Source organism: Talpa occidentalis, unplaced genomic scaffold (genome assembly GCF_014898055.3).
Source record: "Talpa occidentalis isolate TD23 unplaced genomic scaffold, MPIMG_talOcc4v2.1 talOcc4.3, whole genome shotgun sequence".
In the NCBI taxonomy this organism is placed as follows: Eukaryota; Metazoa; Chordata; class Mammalia; order Eulipotyphla; family Talpidae; genus Talpa; species Talpa occidentalis.
In genome coordinates, this window is record NW_023603184.1 from 103110884 (window position 1) to 103124649 (window position 13766).

General features: G+C 39.4%; 1 protein-coding gene across 7 annotated transcripts in view; it reads left to right on the forward strand.

Moving 5' to 3' along the window:
• The window catches only part of RAPGEF4 (Rap guanine nucleotide exchange factor 4), a 279874-nt gene that overhangs the window by 60469 nt on the left and 205639 nt on the right, over nucleotides 1-13766 (forward strand). For 3 of the 7 annotated variants that reach the window (XM_037523555.2, XM_054699866.1, XM_037523553.2), the window contains one exon: nucleotides 1053-1199. In XM_037523555.2, the coding sequence (XP_037379452.1) occupies nucleotides 1053-1199 (147 nt within the window). Of the gene's footprint in view, nucleotides 1-1052; nucleotides 1200-7042; nucleotides 7420-13766 lie in introns of those variants that run through there. The other 4 variants (XM_054699860.1, XM_054699863.1, XM_037523549.2 and 1 more) reach the window with 3 other exon arrangements.

Genomic DNA, 13766 nt, shown 5'->3' on the forward strand with positions numbered 1-13766 from the left:
AACATTTGCCTATTATTGTGTATTAGATGCATGAAAGGGAAACTGTGCTTTTTAACCCAGAGGACTAGCCTTGTATATGTCCTTTAGTTGATAATGCTTTGCAAAATTAATACCCAGGTGATTTCAAGTGGCTATTTTGCATTATTTGAAGCCAGTTAGGATTAAATCCAAATATTATCACCAATGTTGCATGCAGAGAGAAAATTACTTTTTTAGTGTACCTTAAGAAACTTTTAAATCATGGATTCACGACCTTTTATAAACTAGCCATGCTACACTTCATTGGATGCTGTTTTTACTCTGTTGAGGCTGCAGGAGGCAGCATGGTACAGAGAGTTTGGAATCTGTAGTCATGGCTGGAGTCTGTCTGCACGACTTCCTGTCTGTGTGAACTGTTGTCGTGTCAGTCAGTCCTTCAGACCCTCAATTTCCTCATTTCTTCAAGATAGACTGACACAACAGATCCCTATTCTAGTTTCTATTTAAACTTGATAACTGCATCCTCTCATCCTACAAAAACCTCTGTTTCACAAAGACTTGCATAAGTTTATTGTTAGCAACTTTATTCATAGTATCTCCACACCAGAAACGGCCCAAATGCCTACTGACAGGAGAATAGATAAGCCAACTGTGGCATATTCATGCAGTCAAAGGAAAGAACTGCTCCGTGCAGTAATGTGGATCAATCCTATAGATGTGACATTGAGGAAGAGAAGCCCGGCACCAAAGAGGGCATATTGTCTGACTCTTTTTATTTGGTGTTCTAAGCCCAGCAAAACTCGAATAGTAATAAAAATTAAAATATCAGTTACCTCTTAAAGGAGAACCTTTAACTGGAAAGGGGCACGAAGGAACTTTCAGGGGTGCTATAATAGTCCACGTCTTCATTTGGGTGGGGAATACATGGGTGTATATGTCTGTCAAAACTTGTTGAACTGTGCCCATAAATTGAGGGTTTTTATATGCACAAATTATACTTCAGTTCAAAGAAATGACAACTCACCCATTCCTTAAATTTTAGTCTTCTAAGGACCAGTTTTTTTGATTCTCAGGATGCAGTGACCATCTGTACTCTGGGAATTGGGACAGCCTTTGGAGAGTCCATTCTGGACAACACGCCCCGCCATGCGACCATCGTTACCAGGGAGAGCAGCGAATTGCTCCGCATTGAGCAGAAGGACTTCAAGGCACTATGGGAGGTGAGCCCCCAGGCTTCCTTGTCAATTAATGTAGTTGCAGAAAAGAAAGTGAGCTGCCACATGGATAATGGCATCACAGGCAAGCCTTAATATGTTCTGTTCTGAGCTGGTGGATGGAATTTAATTTTTAAACTTGTTTTGAAATGAATGAGTGAAAAAGCCATTTTGACACAAGGCATCTTTTTTTTTTTAATTTAGTGCTTGCTCAATTTTCTGTAGTTTGACATACCTTATAATTATTTCTTGAATGACCATGGAGTATTTTATGTATTTCATCCCTCCTATTCCACAGATGTGTTCTTAGCCCAGGAACAAAATACTCTGACATTTTCTTTCGCATTTTAAAAATCATCATTGACATGTTCCCTGGTAAAGTGGAATGAATGGGGTTAACATCTGCTTCATTTAAATGCTTTTAAAAATGATGTGCCCTGTAATAAGGTATGGGAAATGAGGGACATAAAGATGCCTGGTTACTTGCCAACTTCAAAATGCATAGGTGGCAGGCACAGCAGTGAATGGATGCAACTGGTCCTTGTGGCGTTTGCGTTTACCACTGCTTACCAGCATCCTTCAGGGTATTGCACTCATTTACAAGAAGTGCAGGGAATAAATCATCTTATATGCAGTAATGGCAAATGGAGCACTTAGAAAGGCCCAGCTAAGCCTTGCATCTTTTACGCTCATTCCTTTCAGTTCTTCAAGCTTCTGATTTTAACCTGTGGTTGTTCCTTATCTTTGTCCTTGGCTCAGTGTGTCCAAGTGTTAACCCATCGAGCTGGCAGGTTTCACTACTTGTCCCAGTGTGGCTAAGATTTAAAATTTGATCTAAAAAGAATTTTGTGTAATCAAATAGTTTCCTCCAGAGCCAAACAAATGACAGATGCATTAAGGGAGCAAAGCTGCAGGTGAATGAGTGATGCTTTGCCTTAAAAGTGCTGCAGAGCCTCGGAAGGCCTTGGCGGTGAAACCTGTTACTTTTATTCTTGGCAGTAGTGAATAAATTGCGGGGTTACTTGTTTGAAATGTTTCTCTTAGAAAATATTAAAGAGCTCCAACTGCTCTGTAAAGTTCAGAGACAAAAGCTAGTTTTAGGAAGGAAAAGCCAAAGTAGGTTTGCATGAGGTGTGTGTAGAGAGGTTTTCTGTCAATTAAAGGCGAACTGCTCGAGGCAAATAAGCCAATTTTTGGATCTTTCATTTTAAAAGGTAAACTGAAAAGTCTTTTCCCAAAAGGGAATTTGGAAAACTGGTTTAAGAACAAAAATGATCCCTACCTGTGATATGTTTCATTATAACTGCTTTTGTCTGTGATGACTTACTCAAGTTGCTGATCGAGGACGGTTTGTAGAGATAATAAAAATTTTATTTTAATTAGCCCTCAGTGTTATGAAGGAAGTTCCTGAGAAGTTGCTGCCTATGAACATTAAAAAAAGATTCAAGCATACAGAAAAATTAAAAGATAATGCAATGGACACACATACACCTACACTTCTTCAGCAGTTAACATGTGTTAACATATTTGCTTCATTTTGGGGTTTTTTTGCTGAACCACTGTAATGTAATGAAGACATCATGACATTTCATCCTAAATGTTCACCATATGTCTCAAAAAAGCTAGACTATTTTACTCCATACCCACAATGCCATGATTTCACCCACAAAACCACCATAATATCCTGATATCATCTAATATCCAGTCTGTTGTTCAAGTTTCCTTAATTGTTTCATCCATGTCTTTTATAGTTTTATTTTCAAACTAGGCTCAAGTAAAGAACCATGTTACATCGAGTCTCTCTTCCTCTCCTGCTCCCCTTGCACCCCAATACCTGCACCTCCTTCTTTCTTTCTGACATAGACTTGTTCAAAAGACCAGGTCTGATTCTCTTAAATTCAACATTTGTGATTGTTTTCTTGTGATATTTTTCTTGTACCTCTACTCCAGGTTTTCTTATAAATGGAAGTTAGAGCTAAAGGCTTGATTGCATCAAATTGAACATTTTCAGTAAGAAAACGTCAAAGTTGATGCTGATACATGAGGAAATTTAAAATGTCTGGCTGCCTGTTAGTGATGCCAAGTTTGATTCCTTGGTTATTGTCTCTGAGCACATTTTAGGGCTATTTTCTCACAAATATTTCCCTTAGAGGAAAATTATTAAATGGCAGGCTTGATATTGAGGGCCGTCTTTGATATCCCAAACCTTGCTACTTGATTTTTCAGCTCAGTGGGTCCATCTGTAACCTCAAAATATGATTTCTGTTCTCCCCTGCCAATGATTAAAGTGAGCTGCAAAATCTTTAGTCTGACCTCTTCTTTTACAGGTGGGGGACCAGAATCTCATAGTGAGAAAGAGATTAGTCAGATAGTTCATTGTCTGTTCAGACAGCTAAGTAGAGTGCAAATTAGGTGCTCAGTCAATATTCAACTGGCCAAAATGAAAGCAAAAGGCTCTGTTATGTAGCAATCGGTTAATCAGAGCTTTATTAATGAGCACCCTTGTGTATATATAGTACATGATGATCCTAAGAAATTATAAAATCCTGAACTGTTTTCTGAATATCTCTTCTGCTATTTATTTATTCAACAGAGACTTCCTGAGTATCTCCCATGTGTCAGATGTAGATAGAATAGTGAACAAGATTGACAGAGTTCCTGCTCTCAGGGTGGGAGCTTTTGTTTTTGGAGGAGACAGAAAATAAATAAACAGGTTAATATCATTTCAGAGTATAATAGATCATTATCATTAAATAAATTACTACAGTAGTAAATCATATCTGTTAGCAAAATTAAAACCAAGCTCATGCTGTTACCTGAAATCTTAGGTAGATCTGTCAACCAGGTATCAAACAAGAAAGATTAAGTGAGGAAGGATAAGTTGCTTCAGGATTCAGGTAGAAGCATCATCCAATTGTGAGATGGCAGGAAGAAGGCAGAAGGTAGCTGAAAAAGATCTCTCTGTGGGCTGGTTAAGGAGTTCAGTTTTACATACTTTCCCAACAGTGAAAATTAGGTAACCTGTATCATGGGCCAACATTAGCATGTCATCTTGTTTGTCTATTTACTTTTTTTTTTTTTTGCATAAAGCTTTTTTTTAAAGATGTATTTATTTATTCATACAAGAACTGGGGTACAGGCCAGAGGTGTGGGGGCGGTGAGAGGATTCACCAGAGACAGAATGGGGAGCAGAACAGGCAGACTGACTGAAATGCACTGCTGAGGGGAGTAGCAGGTGAGACAGGAGAGGTCTGCTGTGCCATGTGGGTTGCTCCCTGGCCGGGGATCGAACTCCTGCTGCAGTGGCTGTGGCTAGCTTCATAGGTTGCGTCTTAACCTCTTGTGCCACCAAGGAGGCCATGTCTATTTACTTTTGAGGAATGTCATGGTGGGCTTACTGCATGACAACTGTTTTTCTCATTGTCTCCTTATCTGTGCTCTTTATGTCCTCCTAAAGGGACTGAAGGATAAAACCAAGGATCAGGAATCAGTTATTTCTTTTAACTCTGAAAATTGTGGTCCCTAATTGGTAACAGCAGCATAGTCTAAAAGAAGCTCTATAATAGGCTGAGTGTGTAGTCTATTTTAAACCTTACACCTGGAAAAAGTGTGAGGGAAGCCTGCTTTCTTTACTGACTAAAGGCAAGTGTCTTTGGCTCACTGCAGATAGACACCGAGAGATGACATGTAAGATTTTGAATCTGATTCAATTTCATTCCAAATACCTTTTGCTTTACGATGTCTACCATTATTAGTCAAATTGGTAGCAACCAGAGTATTTTAAAAAATACATTATCATAATGTGGCCAGAACATCAAATAAAATATATGCGCCTCCCCCCACCCGCAGCTTGATACTTTTCTTTGTACCCTATGGCCTTGCTAATGAAATCTACTTTCTTTCCTCCTCCTGTTCCATGTGTCATTGGCCAATGTGTGGTCAAACTTGAGGATTCCAAGTTTCTCCATCTTAAAGTCAGTTCATATTTTCTTAGCTTAAGTGAAGATTCTAAATTTATTGAGTTGGTCAATAATAATACTGCCCTCTTTTCATCCCTCTTTGTTATTAGAACTGAAAATATATTAACTAGGGTATTAAAATATCTCATTTTTCAGTGGTATCATATTGGGAGGGAGGAAGGGGTGGGGGGAAAGCGAGAGAGAGTTCTTGAGACAATTACAATTTAAGCTATTTTAAGCTCTTTCACACTAGTGACTTCTTATGCCCTCAGCAAGGAAGTTAAATGGCAAAGTCAGTTATTAATATTTGATCCATGTTATGGGTATTTATGATTATTGGAATAAAGAAAGAACTGAGTTTCTATCCAGTTCCATAAATTTCTTCTCAGCACTTACAGTATAAGAAGATTGCTAATGTTAGAACAACAGCGAAGGGTTTTCCCCCCCCTGACTTTCTGTCTAATGTGTCTGTGTGAAGATGCTTTCAGCTTTACAGCATATTTTGGCATCTTTTCGTGGAATGTTTCAAATGCATGAAATTGACTGAGAGTTGAATCTAGTGTTGAAGTAGATTAGAGAGGGCTTTTGATCAAATCCGTAAAAGATGCTACTGAAAGGTCCTTGAACTAGGGGTCTTCCACCTGTTTACCTTTGTTTCAATTGCATGAATATCATTCTGGGCAAAAGCTTTTATTTATTGTGAGCCATGATTGAACGTGCTTGAAATAATAATACATACTTATGAATAAATTATAAATTATTTGAAAATTTAAAGACAGGAATAAAATTACAGTCTTAAAAAATAAAGGTAACAACTTTAAACTTATAGTCTGACCCCTGACAAGAAGAAGGAGCCTTCTTAGCTGTGATTATTACCCAGAAACTTCCTTGCACAATGTTGTAATTTCATTCTATCTGGACAAACCCTGCCCCGAGAACCAATGCTCAGCGGTAATACAGTGGAGCTTGTTCCTCCATAGGGTCTGTTCACTAACCAAAAATCTATTTCATACTTACTATATGGTAAAGCTAAATGGTAAAAATAATAAATAAATGTATGGTTCTGTCTTAAGAAAGGGAGGCAATTTACAAATAGGCATATATCTAAGAGTGATGGATATTATTGAAAAGAGATTTCTACATCTATCTATTCCTTAATTTTTGGTCTTTTATTTCTCTATTCTATCAAATATGTTGGTAATTATGGGACTTAAAAAATTTATGGTTATTTCTATTTAATGCCTCTTGTGGACTACATAGGGAGAAAAAGATCTCTATTAATAATCTTTCAAGACCCTCTAGGAATAAAAATTATTGATATGACAGCAGCTTTGTGCTTTAAATTCCTGTTAGAATAATATACCTCTCAGAGACATCTGCTCCTGCTTGTATGGGTTGATGTTTCTGTCTTGGGCTGTCACAAAAATTAAAGGCAGAAACTTAAAACATAATATCACAGAACATAAAAATCTTGCAAGTCTTTTGAGTGGGTTTTATTACTTTATTTAGCGTGCAAGCAATTTCAGGTTGTTTCTCTTTTACATTAAGGGCAGTCTTTCTAGGTGCACTGGTATTTCAGGCAAATGGTGGCCTTGGGACTGCAGGGCCCACCCTCATTAAGAGGCAGTCTCTTGCTTGTCTCTTAATGCATAGGGAGCCACATCCTCATCTCAGCATTAATTGAACCTAAAAGCCAAGGGGCTGCCCTTGCTGACTTTTGGTAACTTTGGAGTTTGTACTATAGGGTTACTTCCCAGGCTAGAAATTTGCATCAAAGGGCTAAGAAAAATACATCCAAAAATAAACATGAAAGCCAAGACTTCATGCCAGGAACTCCAGCCACACATCCTGTTGGCTGATTCTATTGCCTGTCTCCTCATAGTTCTGGCTCTTTTAAACCAAGCGGAAGGCTGTTCCAATGACTTGGACCTTATCTCTGCATCAGGGTCTCCCTCCTCTGTCCTCAGGTTTTCCCACAGAGTATGGAAATATTTGAATTCAGAAAGGAAGGGAGTGAAGTTATTAGAAGTAACTAAAGTTAATACAAATACATGAAGTCTTTTCTTATTGCCTCGACTGCCCGAGCTTTCCTGGAAAACCACAGCACTGGTTTCCTCTCTGTGGACTGAGATTCTCTTAACAGTGATAGATAACGAACGGAGTTATCGGCAATGAAGGTGCATTTTGCTGTGCAAATACAGGACAGACATTCACTACATGTCTGAGAACTTTGAGAGACAGGAAAAGAAGGACGTATGCCCTACAAGGTCAGACTGCATCTTTTTTTATTCTTTAGTGGGGAAACAGTGCATGTCACTGTTTGCATTTTGGTTTGAGAAATTATGCTTTAAAATGTCTCTGGCTTTTCTAATGATGTTCCACCAGACCTAAATATGTGCCACGGGACTGACATAATTTGATTTCATCTTTATTTGTGGGGTGTGTGGGGGCAGGGGGAGAGTGGTGGCTCATCCTTTTCTGATAGTGAAAGACATGTTTGTTTAGCCTGATGATCTTAAATATGTTTCTAGAAGATCAACAAAGATAGCTGTTCAAAACTAGGCATTAACATTTACCATGTTAATGCTAAATATATGTATTTATCTGGTGATCTATTTGAATGGAATATAACAAAAACGAACTTTGGAGAAGGAAACAGATTGAGAGTGGTGGTATTTCTCCCTCTGCATGCTCAGTAGGTATCTTGCCTGCATCTCTCAGGCCGTATGAGGTCCTTAGTATTTATGGGAATTCTGTTACATTATTGATGACTCGAAATCCTACCAGCTCTGCAAGCTATGATCTCACTGTTTCTCAGAAGATGATCAGGGGTCTGAACAGATCAAGGCTTGGCTGGCAGGTGCCAGGAATACCCAGATACTGCCGGGTAGACCCTTTGACTGTGTGCTCTAAGCAATTGTCATTCCTTCTTAGCTGGTGCTCCTTTGGGTGTTCATTTTGGGGTGTGCAGTGGACACTAAGGTCTTTTATGAGTTGCTATGAGCAGATATTCTGAAATTCCTCCTATGACCATGGGGTTGTCAGCATGCTATTGAGGCCAGCATGCCGTTGACATCTCACCCCCACCTTTTATTATACACTGGCCCTCTTTACTCTCTCAGCTACCTTCTGGGCTGTGCATCTGCTAAAGAGCTTCTCTACTCGTGTTAATTGATGCAAGTTTGAAAATTTCATCTCCAAGAAACTTGTGCCATATTCAACAAACATACTTGGTTCCCATCACATGGAGATGCACCACATCTGTTGCTCTGGTTTACCATGTAGTGGAGAAGACAACCATAAACACAACTCACCCTGATGAACAAACTGCAAAGTACTGTGAGAAAGAGCTATGTGCTGAGGATGCACTGGGGAGGACAGGGAGAGCTTCAGTTCCACACAGGGTATCATTTCATCCAAAGACAAAGAGGTCTGGTTCTGAATTCTTGTGTGGTTAACATGGGCTGTTTTTCCAACAGCCCCAAAGGACTGGGATCAGTTAACCATATATCAGTATTTGAGGCAGTGTTGTCCCAGGGGACTGACCACATAAGAGAGGCAGGGCTTCTTCAGGGCACATTCCTGCTGCCGTGCCCGCTCCCTCCCCGCCTGCCCTGGGTGCTGGAGTGCTTGGTCCAGGACCCCTGCCTACTCATGGGATCATTCTTCCAAATGCCCAGCTTTGTTTGTTGTTTGTTATGCTGCCATCATGTTGAGAAATCCTCTCTGAGATTTAATGGGTCCCCAGAGCAGAGGCACTTCTAGTTGGGAAAACTTTAAGAACTTGAGACTTTCAGAAGGAACTCGTGGCATAGCCTGGGGGATATAGTTAAGCTCTTTTTGTGTAGGAAGCTCTGTGGTCATGGGACTTTCCTGCTCTCATCGGCCAAATTCCACTGCTGTGTAGTCTCCAGGCCACCGTGGAGAGGTTAGGGCACAGTCACTGGGGCAGGGTGTCTGACACCGGGCAAGGAGCTGCAGGAAATCCTGTCACAGTCAGCTGCTTTGAATTCATGCAGTCTTGATTTAACTGACCTCAATGTTTTGAGCTGTCTAGCGCAAACCCATAAGTGCAAGACAGATCTTCTGAAATCCATTGATGTGGTCAAGTGGTCTGGCCTGAAATTCTGATCTATTCCTGGTTTAACCCAATTTTGCTGGATGACTTTTTGGAAACTCTCTAGCTTCCTGGGCCATGTTATTGTAAAATAAAAAGACCTTTACTTAAATCCTGTCTTACTGTCCAGTAAGTTGATCCATTACTTAGGTACTTAGTAGTTGAAAAATGTAGCATCCCCCTCCATTTGATTTTAGGTTCAAGAAGGCAGAGGCACAAATTATGTGCATGGAAAGGATAAAAGTATAGGACAACAGTTCATATTGCATTAAAACATTATTTGAAAAGTAAGAATATTTTGGCATCATTTGTCACTTACAGTTTTTAAAAATTTGCTTTATCTGTTCTTTAATCTTTTCATTTTTAATTAAACTATGTTTATTGAGTGTTGATTTACTGTAGTTATAGTTTTTAAAACTAGTTCCACATTAAAATTACATGGAGAATGATTTTAAGTTCCTGTATATGTGTTTTCCCTAGACTCATGAAACCAGAATTTCTAGAAGATTCTGTTAAATATCAGTAGCTTCTTAAAGTCCCCAGAGAGGTCTGCTGGGCAGCCAGGGCCAAGGAGCCCTGTCTTCCAGCAGTGGGCTTTGCTGTCACTGTGCCCTTTATATTTTGCTTCTGTACCTGCCTGGTCTGCATCTTTGCCCTGAGCTCAGACTGGATAAGCATGTTTGGATAGTAAGCTTATTCCTTACTAGTCTGTGTTTAATTTCCTAGTGTAACTCTTCCTTTTCCTATCTAGACATTCTAGTTCCATGTTGGGATTTCTGCTAGATTTAAGTGACAATCACAGTTAACACTCTAGAGTGAGTGAGTGACGTTGTGCAAAGCTTGGTGATTAGAGGTTGCTTATGTTGTCTGGTTATTGAAAGTGTGAGAATCAGGAAGCAAATCATCCCTTAATCCCACTCTCCTACAAGCACATGTTCTCCTGTCTGTCACAGCAATGGTGTGGTCATACAACTTGTAGCTATTGGAAAATTCCACTGTACCCTGTGAGAGGTTGAGAGTGAAAAGGAGAGTAATCTTGGTATGATTGTGAACAGAGTGTTGAACCCATAGATCCCTGAGATTGTTGAGAGCCACCAGCGGTCCCTTGAGAATCACTTCTCTAGGATAAATTCCCAGAAGGCTATGAAACTTCTTATGGCTCTTGATAAATATAATCATTTACTTTTACTACCTGGTTTTTCTGTCACCAAGAAGATATGATCTTGCTTATTCCATCCAGCCTTAGCCAACATGACTATTATAAATATGTTTCACATTAGATACACTTGTTTTCATTGTGTTTCTTTGACTACTGCTGGGACAGTTGAGATTTTCTTATGCATTTCTTTACTGATTATATTTTCTCTTTTGGGACATGTTATTCATATATAACTTGGTATTTATTTACTAATTTATATGAATGTTTTATTTAGTCAAGATGGCACTCCTTTGTTTTAATTCCTGCAAATATTTCATCTTGCTGTGCTTCTTTTCATTTGTATAATATTTAATGTACATTAATTCTGGCTCCTTTAAATTCACTATAAATGTGGCTATTTTGTGGTTTAAAATTTTTTAAATTTTATTTTAAAAGGACAGGTTTATTAGGGAAAGGAGAAAGAAAAAGAGAGGCACTTACACAGTCACAGGCGGGCAGGAGAGCTGCCTGATTTAAAAAATCTAAAGCTTATTTTATAAAAATATTATCTTGGTTTCATTTGTAACTGATTTGAAAAATAACATGAGTGAGTGTGATTTAGCCAATGATGCCATCTGCATTAATTCAACGAGATAAAAATTCTTTTTATTGCTTCTCACTCTTGCTCCAAAAAATTTTTAAAAGCACTTAAAAATCCATAATATTGCCTCCAATTGCTTTGCATAACCTCTAGGTAGAGCTTATTTTAGCACCTGTAACAAAATTTTTCTTAAAAATCTTTTCTTATATTTGCATGTGATCTCCAATTGTTGTTTTCACTGTTCTCCCTGGAATCCTCAAAGATCCAAGTGATTTGATAGTGAAAGGTGCCCGTCTCTTGTGTCACACCCTAACCTTAACCCTAAACATTGTGCTAAACTTTTTTTTTTTTTTTACAATTTATTTATTTATTTGTTTGTTTATACATACAAGCACTGGGTACAGTCAGAAGCACGGGAGGGTGAGAGAATTCACCAGAGCCAGAGCAGGGAGCAGAGCAGGCAGAAGGACCGAAGTACACTGCTGAGGGGAGCAGCGGGCGGCAGGAGAGGTCTGCGCACCATGTGGGACCCTCCTCTGGTGGCCGGGGAGCAGCCGGGGATCGAACCGGCGCCGCAAGGACTGCGGGCAGCTTCGCAACCCAGCGCTCAACTGCTGTGCCACCAGGGAGGCTCATGTGCTAAGCTTTGAGGCCTAAGTGAGTGAAGTGAGTCCCTTCCTTGGAGGCTTTGTAATTTTTTTTCTTTTTACTCTCTGAAATTTTTACCTCTCTAATGGTTGTACTGAAAGCATAGATGCACCTACAATAAGTGTTAATGAAAATGGTTTTTCATTTTTAGACCTCTGCTATTTGTTGTGGGTTTTAGTTTATTTGTACAGAGGACATTTTGCCAATGCTTCACTTTATTTAAAATTCCTAGAATTGCCCAGTATAAATATTCTGGAAAGGAAAAAAAAATCAGTAATAATTTTCATGGTATAGAATCCCCTGTTCAAAGTGTAACAGAAACTAAAAAAAGGAAAATGTGGTAAAATGATCAGATGTTTCATTTAATAAGAGATAAGCCTACACAGGGACATAGACTACTCTTTGAATAATAGGCAAAAAAGTATTTGCTTTTCAAAAAAGTAGTCCAGTTCTTTAATGGCTTTAAAAATGTTAGTGTTCTGGTTATTTGAAAAGTGGACTGCTGTGATCACACTGCCTTTGTCGACATTTTCTTTCCTTGATTACCAAAAGATTTCATCATAGTAAATAATAAATGAAAATTTATTAATTAAATACCTTATGTGAATTCCGGTGGTAATAATTGCAAGCATGTGCATCATGGTCTAAACAGCTAAGTCCTGACTTTTTATTTTATTTTTTTTTTTTTATAGAGGCATGTTTATTTATTTATTTATTTGTTTGTTTTTGTTTATACATGCACTGGGTACAGTCAGAAGTGCGGGAGGGTGAGAGAATTCACCAGAGCCAGAGCGGGAAGCAGAGCAGGCAGAAGGACCGAAGTACACTGCTGAGGGGAGCAGCGGGCGGCAGGAGAGGTCTGCGCGCCATGTGGGACCCTCGCTGGTGGCCGGGGAGCAGCCGGGGATCGAACCGGCGCCGCCGATGCCGCGGGCAGCTTCGCAACCCAGTGCTCAACCGCTGCGCCACCGGGGAGGCCCAGTCCTGACTTTTTAAATAAAGTTTTAGAGGTGTTTTATTGTAGTTGGCAATGCATCTTCCTGAAATTCTCTCTTGCCTTTCTTTCTTTCTGCATGTTACTTTATATTTTCTTCTCCTTCATCCTAGCTTCTACTCCAAACTTCACTTATATTTGAAATGTCAGATTTATCTTTTTCTCCCTTTTTAACCAAACTTTTACACATGCAGAAAACTGAAATATGTATATATCTATTTGTTTTGTTGAACTATTTAAAATGTCACAGACGTCATGACATCTTTTAACTTTTCTTACTACTGCTGTCCAAACCAGTCAGTCTTACGTGTAACTGGACAGTTCACCCTTGAATAATGTAGGGATTGGGGGCACCAGACCTCATGCAATTGAAAATTCAATTGATTCCCCCCAATCTTAACTGCTATTAACCTACTATTGACTGGGACACCTACTTGCTTAACATAGTCAACACATATTTTATTTTATTTTTTTTTTTTAAAGATTTATTTTTATTTATTTATTTGTTTTTATTTATACAAGCACTGGGTATAGTCAGAAGCGCCGGAGGGTGAGAGAATTCACCAGAGCCAGAGCAGGGAGCAGAGCAGGCAGAAGGACCGAAGTACACTGCTGAGGGGAGCAGCGGGCGGCAGGAGAGGTCTGCACGCCATGTGGGACCCTCCTCTGGTGGCCGGGGAGCAGCTGGGGATCGAACCGGCGCTGCAGAGGCTGCGGGCAGCTTCGCAACCCAGCGCTCAACCTCTGCGCCATCGGGGAGGCCCACAACACATATTTTATATATTAAATGTATTATATACTATATTTTTACAGTAAAGTAAGCTAGAGAAAAGGAAATCATTAAGAAAATCTTAAAGAGAAAATACATTTATAGTACTATACTGTGTTTATCAAAACCATAACTTTACATCCTCTTTACAAGAAAATTTGGGTATAAGTGGATCTGTACAGTTCAAAATTTTGTTGTTCCAAGCTGCATATTGTCATATTGTCAGCTGCATATTGATCTCCTCCTTTTCAAGTCCATCTTACCATGGCTGTTACCATCCTCCTCAGCCCTCAAGTCTAACTGGGAAGGGGGGCAGTAAAACACCTAAAGCCCATGGGCTGGGATCA